This window comes from Dendrobates tinctorius, unplaced genomic scaffold (assembly GCF_039654945.1).
Source record: "Dendrobates tinctorius isolate UK_male_01 unplaced genomic scaffold, ASM3965494v1 ptg000202l, whole genome shotgun sequence".
Classification (NCBI taxonomy): domain Eukaryota; kingdom Metazoa; phylum Chordata; class Amphibia; order Anura; family Dendrobatidae; genus Dendrobates; species Dendrobates tinctorius.
This window is the reverse complement of record NW_027361869.1, coordinates 6,974,514-6,989,230: the sequence shown is the minus strand read 5'-3', so window position 1 is coordinate 6,989,230 and position 14,717 is coordinate 6,974,514. Positions and strand designations below refer to the sequence as shown.

At 51.6% G+C, this 14,717-nt stretch overlaps 1 protein-coding gene across 1 annotated transcript; it reads right to left on the bottom strand.

Moving 5' to 3' along the window:
• Positions 1–2,739: 2,739 nt before the first annotated feature.
• On the bottom strand, positions 2,740–3,659 carry LOC141056984 (histone H3). Its single transcript, XM_073553460.1, has one exon. The coding sequence runs from the start codon at positions 3,201–3,203 to the stop codon at positions 2,793–2,795; it is 411 nt and encodes a 136-aa protein (XP_073409561.1). The 5' UTR covers positions 3,204–3,659; the 3' UTR covers positions 2,740–2,792.
• Positions 3,660–14,717: the final 11,058 nt, after the last annotated feature.

Here is a 14,717-nt window from a genome sequence, read left to right as displayed (position 1 = left end):
GCAATACCAGCCTGTCAGGAAGCCTTAAAAGGCAGCCCAACAACCAACACCACTGATACACCACAATATAGCCTCCCCTTGCACTGCACACACAGTGACTGGTGTGTTGTGCATTCCAAATCGCTAGCAGCAGAAGCAGTTTTTTTTTCTTCTCAGCAGGACAAAAAAAAAAATTGGGATTGCTTTTAAAAAAGCAGTTTGCGGAGCAGTGGGTAAACAGCAATGCAGGAATGTCAGGAAGCCTTAGAAGGCAGCCCAACAACCAACACCACTGATACACCACTATATAGCCTCCCCTTGTACAGGCCAAATCGCTAGCAGCAGAAGCAGTTTTTTTTTCTTCTCAGCAGGACAAAAAAAAAAAATTGGGATTGCTTTTAAAAAAGCAGTTTGCGGAGCAGTGGGTAAACAGCAATGCAGGAATGTCAGGAAGCCTTAGAAGGCAGCCCAACAACCAACACCACTGATACACCACTATATAGCCTCCCCTTGCACTGCACACACAGTGACTGGTGTGTTGTGCAGGCCAAATCGCTTGCAGCAGAAGCAGTTTTTTTTGTCTTCTTCCCTGCCTAACGCTCTCCCTACAGAATCAGCAGCAACCTCTCCCTATACTAAGATCGGCAGAAATAACATGGCGGTCGGCGTGCACGCCCTTTTATACCCCCTGTGGCGCCCACCAAAGCAAGCCAATCACTTGCATGCCCTTCTGAAAGATGGTGGTGACCCCTGCCTATGTCATCACGTTGCCCACAGTGTCCGTGGATCCTGATTGGCTGAAAAAGAGCGCAAAACAAACTTTTGAAACGCGACTTTGGCGCGTAAGTCGCCGACCTCGTGGCCGACCTCATCCTAGGGTCGGGTTTCGTTTCATGAAACCCGACTTTGCCAAAAGTCGGCGACTTTTGAAATTTTTCGACCCGTTTCGCTCAACTCTACTGCGCACCACAGAGATGAAGTTACTGCGGGATCTCGTCACTTCTCCTCACGTTTTCTGACCTCATTATTGCGGGTCAGGATGATTTCGGATTAGTGATGGGCGAGCACTAAAATGCTCGGGTGCTCGTTGTTAAGATCAAGCAAATTGGAATGCTCGGGTACTCGGTCAGGACAAAGAGCCCCATGTAAGTCTATGGGAGACCTGAGCATTTTTGCCGCGATTCCCCCCGGGGGTCCATTTAAGGTCTGAAAATGAAGGAAACACTGCTCAAATGACATGGGGACATAATGCGGATCGCTTCTGGAAGCATGCCTGACTCCTAGGTCACAGCTTCAAACAATGTTGTCAGAGTTTCATGCCATTTTTACCAGTGCACCAAAAAACATACCAAAACGGATTTTGCTGGGATAAATTTTAAGGTACATCCTTTCCAGGTTAAAGACTAGTATATAAGCCAAAATAAATAACCCCAAGTCAAAATGTTCCTCCACCACTTGGTCTATGTTCAGACGCAGCGTTTTTGAAGCGTTTTGCAACTTTAACATTGCTTTCAATCAAAACTAATGCATTCACTTGGAAATGTCATTGTAACATTTAACAACCCTAGCTGGCCATGCGGTGTGTGACACATAAGCAGACACATCTTGTTTCATTTATGAAGGAGGGACTCGATGTCACAGAGCCTATTTTTACAGGGGCCTCAGGCGGCATTAATCTACTTAAAGGGCCATTATTAAACAGTGGGTCTCCTAAATGGTTATTGTCTATGCAGTGACTGGATGGGCTACCAAGAATTACAACACACCCAATACCCCTTTCACGAGATGTCCAGGAGGGCCTCCATAAAAAATGTTGCATTGAATGCAAGGCCTGCCCTGCTACAAAGTCATGTGCACCCCAATAAACCTTTGAACCCACATACTGGTTGGGCCCAGGACAATCCACTTCACATAGAATCAAAGAACATTATTACTTTCGTACTCCAATTCTGTTTTCTTATGGATTCACGGCAAGGCCTGCCCTGCTACCAAGTCATATGCACCCCAATCCCCCCTTGGAATAAAATATAGAGGGCCTTTAAAAAATGTTTAATTAAAAAAAGACCTGGATCTCCTAGACTTGTAATGCCCATACACTAAGTGTGTTGGCTGGCAAACATATTGCCCTGTGGGTTACACCTCAACCTTTTCCATAACCAGTATTTTACGCCCAGCAAAACCACCCACCCTTGTTTGTGTGAAGACTCCTGGAGTGGACCCTCTGGGCCATGATTCCAACCCACCCTGGGCGAGCTGACCTGGTAAGGACCACCCAGGGATACAGGAAGCATCAGAACGCCCTGGGAAATAAAGTACCATGACTGCTGGAACCAGGTGGCAGGCTCGAAGGAGGCACAAGAGACAGTGTTTAGCAGGATGAAGTGGTGGATGATATAGTAACTGACCCAAGCTAGCAGGAGGACATGCAAAGTGAGGACAGCAGCATAGGGGGAGGGAGGCATAGCGCCCCAACAGCCAGGAAGAAGCAGTGTGGTTGCCGCAGACAGAAGGCCGGCAACTATTAACAGTAACACCAACATGATGGAAGTTGCCTGTCCATCTGTTAGGCCTTCTCAAGTCTAGTTGTTTTTTAATACTCTGCCCATAACCCCAAAAAAGGTCATTTGCACCACCTGCCATGCCAGCATCAGCAGGGGTAGCAAAACTACCAGCCTCACCACCACGAGCATGATCAGGACCATGGTTGGTAGCAAAGCCGGCAGTATTAAAGGTCAGGCATTCGCTCTTCTTGAGGGAGGATTGGGTGGCTCTGAAAAGAGCCTTTGTGTTGCAGTCAGGTGGGCAGGACAGATCTAAGCTCTCTCCCCACGGATCCGGCGGGCCAGCTGGATATCTTTGGGCATGATGGTGACCCTCTTAGCGTGGATCGCGCACAAATTTGTGTCCTCAAACAGCCCCACCAGATAAGCCTCGCTGGCCTCCTGCAGGGCCATGACAGCGGAGCTCTGGAAGCGGAGATCGGTCTTGAAGTCCTGGGCGATTTCTCTCACCAGGCGCTGGAAGGGAAGCTTACGGATCAGCAGCTCGGTGGACTTCTGGTAGCGGCGGATCTCACGGAGAGCAACTGTCCCTGGCCGGTATCTGTGCGGCTTCTTCACTCCGCCAGTGGCGGGAGCGCTTTTCCTGGCGGCCTTAGTGGCCAGCTGCTTGCGGGGCGCTTTCCCTCCGGTGGATTTCCGAGCGGTCTGCTTAGTTCTGGCCATAGCTCTGTATAGAAGAGAACAGAAGTGATGAGAGGAGCAGAGTGAGCGGCTATTTATACTCCTCTGCCCCTATTCACGCTTCATGAGGACACGTCCCCTGCATTCCATTGGTTATTTTGTAGAATGTGAGCAGCGAATAGCGTTTGATGTCCGCGACCAATCACTGTACAGAGAAGGCTCAACCTGACTCACAGTTCAGCTATCACCCACTGCTCTGATACACAGGGTCACATCCAATCTCCAGGCGGCTTCTACAGCGGAAGCTCCGATTCTATATTCCCAGTACCCAGAGCGGTACAGCAGCTCCTCTATAATCAGTCACTGACGCTCCAACTCTCACATCGGAGTTATAACCTCACACCACTCTTACTAAGATGTGGGTTACAGGTGGTGATAATTAGGATGATGGAAGTAACGTGATTTCTGCTGCACATCGGCCCCTTCCCTCCATTACACAGAACTGTCACCTGAAGTCACCGATCATACAGCTCTGCGGGGAGGAGGTGGAGGCACTGATCATACAGCTCTGCGGGGACAGGGTGGTGGCACTGATCATACAGCTCTGCGGGGAGGAGGTGGAGGCACTGATCATACAGCTCTGCGGGGACAGGGTGGTGGCACTGATCATACAGCTCTGCGGGGAGGAGGTGGTGGCACTGATCATACAGCTCTGCGGGGAGGAGGTGGAGGCACTGATCATACAGCTCTGCGGGGAGGAGGTGGAGGCACTGATCATACAGCTCTGCGGGGACAGGGTGGTGGCACTGATCATACAGCTCTGCGGGGACAGGGTGGTGGCACTGATCATACAGCTCTGCGGGGAGGAGGTGGAGGCACTGATCATACAGCTCTGCGGGGACAGGGTGGTGGCACTGATCAAACAGCTCTGCGGGGAGGAGGTGGAGGCACTGATCATACAGCTCTGCGGGGAGGAGGTGGAGGCACTGATCATACAGCTCTGCGGGGACAGGGTGGTGGCACTCATCATACAGCTCTGCGGGGAGGAGGTGGAGGCACTGATCATACAGCTCTGCGGGGACAGGGTGGTGGCACTGATCATACAGCTCTGCGGGGAGGAGGTGGAGGCACTGATCATACAGCTCTGCGGGGACAGGGTGGTGGCACTGATCATACAGCTCTGCGGGGAGGAGGTGGAGGCACTGATCATACAGCTCTGCGGGGACAGGGTGGTGGCACTAATCATACAGCTCTGCGGGGACAGGGTGGTGGCACTGATCATACAGCTCTGTGGGGAGGAGGTGGAGGCACTAATCATACAGCTCTGCGGGGAGGAGGTGGAGGCACTGATCATACAGCTCTGCGGGGAGGAGGTGGAGGCACTGATCATACAGCTCTGCGAGGACAGGGTGGTGGCACTAATCATACAGCTCTGCGAGGACAGGGTGGTGGCACTGATCATACAGCTCTGCGAGGACAGGGTGGTGGCACTGATCATACAGCTCTGCGAGGACAGGGTGGTGGCACTGATCATACAGCTCTGGGAGGACAGGGTGGTGGCACTGATCATACAGCTCTGCGAGGACAGGGTGGTGGCACTGATCATACAGCTCTGCGGGGGACAAGGTGGTGGCACTGATCATACAGCTCTGCAGGGATGAGGTGGTGGCACTGAAGATACAGCTCTGCATGGATGAGGTGGTTGCACTGATCATACAGCTCTGTGGGGAGGAGGCGGTGGCACTGATCATAAGGCTCTGCAGGGACAAGGTTGTGTCACTGATCTTTAAGCTCTGCAGGGATGAGGTTGTGGCACTGATCATACAGCTCTGCGGGGACAGGGTGGTGGCACTGATCATACAGCTCTGCGGGGAGGAGGTGGTGGCACTGATCATACAGCTCTGCGGGGAGGAGGTGGAGGCACTGATCATACAGCTCTGCGGGGAGGAGGTGGAGGCACTGATCATACAGCTCTGCGGGGACAGGGTGGTGGCACTGATCATACAGCTCTGCGGGGACAGGGTGGTGGCACTGATCATACAGCTCTGCGGGGAGGAGGTGGAGGCACTGATCATACAGCTCTGCGGGGACAGGGTGGTGGCACTGATCAAACAGCTCTGCGGGGAGGAGGTGGAGGCACTGATCATACAGCTCTGCGGGGAGGAGGTGGAGGCACTGATCATACAGCTCTGCGGGGACAGGGTGGTGGCACTCATCATACAGCTCTGCGGGGAGGAGGTGGAGGCACTGATCATACAGCTCTGCGGGGACAGGGTGGTGGCACTGATCATACAGCTCTGCGGGGAGGAGGTGGAGGCACTGATCATACAGCTCTGCGGGGACAGGGTGGTGGCACTGATCATACAGCTCTGCGGGGAGGAGGTGGAGGCACTGATCATACAGCTCTGCGGGGACAGGGTGGTGGCACTAATCATACAGCTCTGCGGGGACAGGGTGGTGGCACTGATCATACAGCTCTGTGGGGAGGAGGTGGAGGCACTAATCATACAGCTCTGCGGGGAGGAGGTGGAGGCACTGATCATACAGCTCTGCGGGGAGGAGGTGGAGGCACTGATCATACAGCTCTGCGAGGACAGGGTGGTGGCACTAATCATACAGCTCTGCGAGGACAGGGTGGTGGCACTGATCATACAGCTCTGCGAGGACAGGGTGGTGGCACTGATCATACAGCTCTGCGAGGACAGGGTGGTGGCACTGATCATACAGCTCTGGGAGGACAGGGTGGTGGCACTGATCATACAGCTCTGCGAGGACAGGGTGGTGGCACTGATCATACAGCTCTGCGGGGGACAAGGTGGTGGCACTGATCATACAGCTCTGCGGGGACAGGGTGGTGGCACTAATCATACAGCTCTGCGGGGGACAGGGTGGTGGCACTAATCATACAGCTCTGCGGGGGACAAGGTGGTGGCACTGATCATACACCTCTGCGGGGACAGGGTGGTGGCACTAATCAAACAGCTCTGCAGGGAAGAGGTGGTGTCACTGATCATACAGCTCTGCAGGGAAGAGGTGGTGACACTGATCATACAGCTCTGCAGGGAAGAGGTGGTGACACTGATCATACAGCTCTGCAGGGAAGAGGTGGTGACACTGATCATACAGCTCTGCGCTACCAACTGGTAGCACTGATCATGCAGCTTTGCGGTGACAAGATGGTGGCACTGATCATACAGCTCTGCGTGGAAAGGTAGTGGCACTGATAATGCAGTTCTGCAGGGATGAGGTTGTGGCACTGATCATACAGCTCTGTGGGGAGGAGGCGGTGGCACTGATCATAAGGCTCTGCAGGGACAAGGTTGTGTCACTGATCTTACAGCTCTGCAGGGAGTAGGTGGTGGCATTGATCATTCAGCTCTGTGTGGATAAGATGGTGGCACTGATCATACAGCTCTGCAGGGAAGAGGTGGTGACACTGATCATACAGCTCTGCAAGGACGAGGTGTTGGCACTGATCATACAGCTTTGCGGGTACAATGTGGTTGCACTGATTATACATCTCTTTACGGATAAGTTGGAAGCACTGATCATGCAGTTCTGCAGGGATGAGGTTGTGGCACTGATCATACAGCTCTGCGGGGACAAGGTGGTTGCACTGATCATACACCTCTGCGGCGACAAGGTGGTGGTACTGATCATACAGCTCTGCAAGGACCAGGTGGTGGCACTGACCATACAGCTCTGCAGAAAGGAGGTGGTGGCACTGATCATACAGCTCTGCGGGGACAATTTGATGGCACTGATCATACAGCTCTACTCGGACAAAGTGGTGGCACTTATGATGCAGCTTTGTGGGGACAAGGTGGTGGCACTGATCATACAGCTCTGCAGTGACTAGGTTGTGGCACTGATCATGCAGTTCTGCAGGTATGAGGTGGTGGCACTGATCATACAGCTCTGCAGGGAAAAGTTGGTGACACTGATCATACACCTCTGCGGCGACAAGGTGGTGGTACTGGTCATACAGCTCTGTGTGGATAAGATGGTGGCAATGATCATACAGCTCTGCAAGGACCAGGTGGTGGCACTGATCATAAAGCTCTGCAGAGAGGAGGTGGTGGCACTGATTATACAGCTTTGCGGGGACAATGTGGTTGCACTGATTATATATCTCTTTAGGGATAAGTTGGAGGCACTGATCATGCGGTTCTGCAGGGATGAGGTTGTGGCACTAATAATAATAATAATAATAATAATAATAATAATAAATTTTATTTCTATAGCGCCGACATATTCCGCAGCACTTTACATTTCAGAGGGGATTTGTACAGACGATAGACATTACAGCATAACAATAATCACATACAGTAGATCATAACAGATACCAAGAGGAAAGAGGGCCCTGCTCGCAAGTTTACAGTCTATGAGGAAAGAGGTAGACACGAAAGGTGGGTGGTAACAGCTGCCCTGATTGTAGGAACCAGCCATACTGTTATGGCCGGTTTCACATTAGCGCTTTTTCAGTGCGTGCATGGCCGGGGGTAGCTCCGCCCCCGAGCCGGCTCTCTGCCCGGCGTGCCCGCCCCTTGCTTGTAGCGCCGCCTACTAGCGGACAGCGGCGCCTGCGATCGGCGCACCCTATCTTTAGCATAGGTTGCGCAGATCGTGCGCAGGCCGTGCGCTAGTTGCGCTTTGACCTGCGCTGCGCACTTTTGACGGTGCGCCGTGCGCGCCAAAATCAAACTTTTCGGATTTTGGCGCGCACGGCGCACCGTCAAAAGTGCGCAGCGCAGGTCAAAGCGCAACTAGCGCACGGCCTGCGCACTATCTGCGCACCCTATGCTAAAGATAGGGTGCGCCGATCGCAGGCGCCGCTGTCCGCTAGTAGGCGGCGCTACAAGCAAGGGGCGGGCACGCCGGGCAGAGAGCCGGCTCGGGGGCGGAGCTACCCCCGGCCGTGCGCGCGCTGAAAAAGCGCTAATGTGAAACCGGCCTAAGTGTGTAACAGTACAGACACAGAGGGCTAATGGATGCATAAAGCATGTGGGAACATGATGCGGGGAACCTGGTTATGGTAAAACTTTTGGCTGTGCCACACAGGGATAGATTAGGTTAATGTGTTGAGGCGATAGGCCAGTCTGAATAAACGCGTTTTCAGGGCACGCTTAAAATTGTGGGGATTGGGGACTAATCGTATTGACCTGGGAAGTGCATTCCAAAGAATTGGCGCTGCACGTGTAAAGTCTTGGAGATGGGAGTGGGAGGTTCTGACTATTGAGGATGCTAACCTCAGGACATCAGCAGAACGGAGGGCGCGGGTAGGGTGGTATACTGAAAAAAAGGAGGAGATGTAGGGTGGTGCTGAGCCATGGAGGGATTTGTGGGTGAGGGTAATAAGTTTATACTGAATTCTGGAGTGGATGGGTAGCCAGTGTAATGACTGGCACAAGGTAGAGGCATCGGTGTAACGATTGGTGAGGAATATGATCCTGGCTGCAGCATTCAAGACAGATTGGAGAGGGGAGAGTTTGGTAAGAGGGAGACCGATTAGAAGAGAGTTACAATAGTCGAGACGAGAATGAATAAGGGAAACAGTAAGAGTTTTTGCAGAGTCAAAAGTAAGAAAAGGTCGAATTCTAGAAATGTTTTTGAGGTGCAGATGACAAGAGCGAGCCAGTGATCGAATGTAGGGGGCAAAGGAAAGCTCGGAATCAAGTATGACCCCAAGACAGCGGGCCTCTTGCTGGGGAGTAATAGTGGAACCACACACAGAAATAGCAATGTCGGGTATAGGTACATTAACAGAGGGAGGAAACATCAGGAGTTCAGTCTTTGACAGGTTCAGTTTCAGATATAGTGAGGACATGATATTAGACACAGCGTTTAGACAATCGCCGGTGTTTTCTAGAAAGGCTGGCGTGATGTCAGGAGAAGAAGCGTATAATTGGGTGTCATCAGCATAGAGATGGTACTGGAAACCAAATCTACTGATTATTTGACCAATAGGGGCAGTGTACAAGGAGAAGAGGAGAGGGTCTAGAACCGATCCTTGGGGGACCCCAACAGTAAGGGGAAGGTGAGAGGAGGAGGAACCGGCAAAAGATACAGTAAAGGAGCAGTCAGAGAGATAGGAGGAGAACCAGGAGAGAACGGTGTCCTTGAGGCCAATGGAACGGAGCATAGTGAGGAGGAGCTGATGATCCACAGTGTCGAATGCTGCAGAGAGATCCAAGAGAATTAGCATGGAGTAATGACCATTTGATTTAGCTGTTAGCAGATCATTAGAGACTTTAGTGAGGGCAGTTTCAGTGGAGTGTAAAGAGCGGAAACCGGATTGGAGAGGGTCGAGAACAGAGTTTTCTGAGAGATAGCGGATAAGACGGGAGTGGATCAGGCGTTCCAGGAGTTTAGAGATGAAGGGAAGATTAGAGACAGGTCTATAGTTAGCGGCACAGTTTTGGTCGAGGGATGGTGTTTTAAGTAGTGGATGTTTGATGGCAAACTTAAATGTGGAGGGAAAAATACCTGAAGAGAGAGAGAGGTTAAATATTTTAGTTAGGTGAGGGGTGACAGCAGGGGAAAGGGACTGGAGGAGATGTGACGGAAATGGGTCACTGGTGCAAGTAGTTGGGCGAGAAGATGCAAGGAGCCTGCTTAGTTCTTCTGTGACTGATTCAAAATCAGAGAGTGAGCTAGATGCAGTGGGGGAGGGAGGACAGTGCATGGTATGAGGTGATTGGGAGATAATTTCCTGTCGGATCTGGTCAATTTTTTCTTTGAAGTAATTGGCCAGATCGTCAGCTCGGAGCTCCGAGGTTGGGGCCTGTACTCTTGGGTTGAGAAGAGAATGAAAAGTGTCAAAGAGACGTTTCGAGTTATTGGACAGTGAGGTGATGAGGGTGTTGAAATAGGTTTGTTTGGAGAGGTGAAGGGCAGTGTTGTATGTTCGAAGCATAAACTTATAATGGACGAAATCTTCGTGTAGATTGGATTTTCTCCACAGACGTTCGGCGCACCTGGAGCACCGCTGCAGGAAACGTGTTTGGGAAACGTGTTTGCACCGTGTGCCAGGGTTGTCGCCGTCTGTGTTGTGGTGTTCTAGTTATAGGGGGTGCAAATTCATCCAGGGCACTTTGAAGTGTTTCATTGTAATGCTTCAATGCAGAATCAGGACATGAGAGGGAGGAGATAGGGGCCAATGAAGACTGCAAGTTCTTCAGAAGTTTCTGGGTGTTAATGGCCTGTATGTTTCTATAAGTCTGGACAGTGGGGGTGACCTGAGCAGCCTGGCAGTTCTTGATAGATAATGAAAGAAGATTGTGGTCAGAGAGCGGGAGAGGGGAGTTTGCAAAATCATCCACTGCACAAAGCCGAGAGAAGACCAAGTCGAGGGAGTTTCCGTCTTCATGCGTTGGAGAATTAGTAAGCTGCGAAAGGCCAAATGAGGAGGTTAGAGATAAAAGGTGAGCAGCAGATGGTCAGAGGGGAAGAGCAATGGGAATGTTGAAATCTCCCATGATGAGGGTAGGGATGTCACAGGAGAGAAAATGTGGAAGCCAAGTGGCAAAATGATCCAGGAACTGATGGGAGGGGCCGGGAGGACGATACACCACCGCCACTCGCATGGAGAAGGGGGTGTAGAGTCTGACGGCATGGACCTCAAAAGAAGGGAAGACAAGTGAGGGTACTTGAGGGATAACCTGAAAGGTACATTTTGGTGATAGGAGCAGACCAACGCCTCCACCTGCTCTACTGTCTGATCTTGGGGTATGAGAGAAGTGTAGCCCCCCGTATGAAAGAGCAGCAGCAGCGGTAGTGTCTGACTGCTGGATCCAGGTTTCAGTAAGAGCCAGGAGGTTAAGAGAATTAGAAAGGAAGAAGTCATGGATGAAGGAGAGTTTGTTACAAACTAAGCGAGAATTCCAAAGTGCACAATTAAGAGAGACAGATGGCATGCAGGGAATATTAATAAGATTAGAGGGGTTTCTAAGTGTAGCAGTTGGGGGGTTTGACTTTCTATAACATGGGGGACCAAGGTTGGGAGCAATGTCTCCTGCGACTAGGAGAAGGAGGATAGAAAGAGTGAGCAGATGGTTAAGTGATTTGTGAGAGCGTCTCTGATGTTGAATGGTGGGACTGACTGGATCTGTGCAATTTAACAATGTGAAAAGAGCGTGAGTGCTATACATAGGTGAGGAAAGGAGCGAGGGGCCGATATGGATGGAGTGTAGAGAGTTAATGCAAGGCCGGTGGATGTGTGTGAATGCAGCGGCCAGGATATAAATTACACAAATGCATATGGTATATATTTGATGTGCTCCAAATGTACAGAGAGTAGATGTATATAAATGTCTTACCTGTCTCCTGCCCTGTCTAACTGCCATGCTATAACTGCCAGTAGTACTTTGATACATGTACTTCGATTACATGTGCATAAATGCCACCACTGATCATACAACTCTGCGGGGACAGGGTGGTGGTACTGATCATACAGCTCTGCAGGGAGGAGGTGGTGGCGCTGAACATACAGCTCTGCAGGGAAAAGGTGGTGGCACTGAACATACAGCTCAGCACGGACAAGGTGGTGGTACTGATCAGACAGCTCTACAGGGAGGAGGTGGTGGCACTGAACATACTTGTTTGCAGGGATGAGGTAGTGGCACTGATCATACAGCTCTGCAGGGACAAGGTTGTGTCACTGATTTACAGCTCTGCAGGGATGAGGTGGTGGCACTGATCATACAGTTCTGCAGGGAGGAGGTGGTGGCACTGATCATACAGCTCTTCAGGGAGGAGGTGGTGGCACTGATCACACAGCTCTGCAGGGAGTAGGTGGTGGCACTGATCATACAGCTCTGTGTGGGTAAGATGGTGGCACTGATCATACAGCTCTGCAGGGAGGAGTTGGTGGCACTGATCATACAGCTCTGCAGGGAATAGGTGTTGGCACTGATCATACAGCTTTGCGGGGACAATGTGGTTGCACTGATTATATATCTCTTTAGAGATAAGTTGGAGGCACTGATCATGAAGTTCTGCAGGTAGGAGGTTGTGGCACTGATCATACAGCTCTGCAGGGACAGGGTGGTGGTACTGATCATACAGCTCTACAGGGAGGAGGTGGTGGTGCTGAACATACAGCTCTGCAGGGAAAAGGTGGTGGCACTGAACATACAGCTTAGCGCGGACAAGGTGGTGGTACTGATCAGACAGCTCTACAGGGAGGAGGTAGTGGCACTGAACATACTTGTTTGCAGGCATGAGGTAGTGGCACTGATCATACAGCTCTGCAGGGATGAGGTGGTGGCACTGAAGATACAGCTCTGCATGGATGAGGTGGTTGCACTGATCATACAGCTCTGTGGGGAGGAGGCGGTGGCACTGATCATAAGGCTCTGCAGGGACAAGGTTGTGTCACTGATCTTTAAGCTCTGCAGGGATGAGGTTGTGGCACTGATCATACAGCTCTGCAGCGACAAGGTGGTGGTACTGATCATACAGCTCTGCAAGGACCAGGTGGTGGAACTGATCATAAAGCTCTGCAGTGATGAGGTGGTGGCACTGATCATACAGCTCTGCAGAGAGGAGCTGGTGGCACTGATTATACAGCTTTGCAGGGAGGAGATGGTGGCACTGATCATACAGCTCTGCATGGAGTAGGTGGAGGCACTGATCATACAGCTCTGTGGGGACAATTTGATGGCACTGATCATACAGCTCTGCTCGGACAAAGTTCTGGCACTTATGATACAGCTTTGCGGGGACAAGGTGGTGGCATTGATCATACAGCTCTTCAGGGAGGTGGTGGTGGCTCTGATCACACAGCTGTGCAGGGAGTAGGTGGTGGCACTGATCATACAGCTCTGTGTGGATAAGATGGTGGCACTGATCATACAGCTCTGCAGGGAAAAGGTGGTGGCACTGAACATACAGCTTAGCGCGGACAAGGTGGTGGTACTGATCAGACAGCTCTACAGGGAGGAGGTAGAGGCAATGAACATACTTGTTTGCAGGCATGAGGTAGTGGCACTGATCATACAGCTCTACAGGGATGAGGTGGTGGCACTGAAGATACAGCTCTGCAGGGATGAGGTGGTTGCACTGATCATACAGCTCTGTGGGGAGGAGGCGGTGGCACTGATCATAAGGCTCTGCAGGGACAATGTTGTGTCACTGATCTTTCAGCTCTGCAGGGATGAGGTTGTGGCACTGATCATACAGCTCTGCAGGGAAAAGTTGGTGACACTGATCATACACCTCTGCAGCGACAAGGTGGTGGTACTGATCATACAGCTCTGCAAGGACCAGGTGGTGGCACTGATCATAAAGCTCTGCAGTGATGAGGTGGTGGCACTGATCATACAGCTCTGCAGAGAGGAGGTGGTGGCACTGATTATACAGCTTTGCAGGGAGGAGATGGTGGCACTGATCATACAGCTCTGCAGGGAGTAGGTGGAGGCACTGATCATACAGCTCTGTGGGGACAATTTGATGGCACTGATCATACAGCTCTGCTCGGACAAAGTGGTGGCATTGATCATACAGCTCTTCAGGGAGGTGGTGGTGGCTCTGATCACACAGCTGTGCAGGGAGTAGGTGGTGGCACTGATCATACATCTCTGTGTGGATAAGATGGTGGCACTGATCATACAGCTCTGCAGGGACAATGTGGTTGCACTGATTATATATCTACAGGGAGGAGGTGGTGGCGCTGAACATACAGCTCTGCAGGGAAAAGGTGTTGGCACTGAACATACAGCTCAGCGCGGACAAAGTGGTGGTACTGATCAGACAGCTCTACAGGGAGGAGGTGGTGGCACTGAACATACCTGTTTGCAGGGATGAGGTAGTGGCACTGATCATACAGCTCTGCAGGGATGAGGTAGTGGCACTGATCATACAGCTCTGCAGGGATGAGGTGGTGGCACTGAAGATACAGCTCTGCAGGGATGAGGTGGTTGCACTGATCATACCGCTCTGTGGGTAGGAGGCGGTGGCACTGATCATAAGGCTCTGCAGGGACAAGGTTGTGTCACTGATCTTACAGCTCTGCAGGGATGAGGTGGTGGCACTGATCATACAGCTGTGCAGGGAGTAGGTGGTGGCACTGATCATACATCTCTGTGTGGATAAGATGGTGGCACTGATCATACAGCTCTGCAGGGACAATGTGGTTGCACTGATTATATATCTACAGGGAGGAGGTGGTGGCGCTGAACATACAGCTCTGCAGGGAAAAGGTGTTGGCACTGAACATACAGCTCAGCGCGGACAAAGTGGTGGTACTGATCAGACAGCTCTACAGGGAGGAGGTGGTGGCACTGAACATACCTGTTTGCAGGGATGAGGTAGTGGCACTGATCATACAGCTCTGCAGGGATGAGGTAGTGGCACTGATCATACAGCTCTGCAGGGATGAGGTGGTGGCACTGAAGATACAGCTCTGCAGGGATGAGGTGGTTGCACTGATCATACCGCTCTGTGGGTAGGAGGCGGTGGCACTGATCATAAGGCTCTGCAGGGACAAGGTTGTGTCACTGATCTTACAGCTCTGCAGGGATGAGGTGGTGGCACTGATCATACAGCTGTGCAGGG

Bases quoted from the DNA above. Each gene is read 5' to 3' on its own strand.
- LOC141056984 (XM_073553460.1), bottom strand. From the start codon at position 3,203: ATGGCCAGAACTAAGCAGACCGCTCGGAAATCCACCGGAGGGAAAGCG.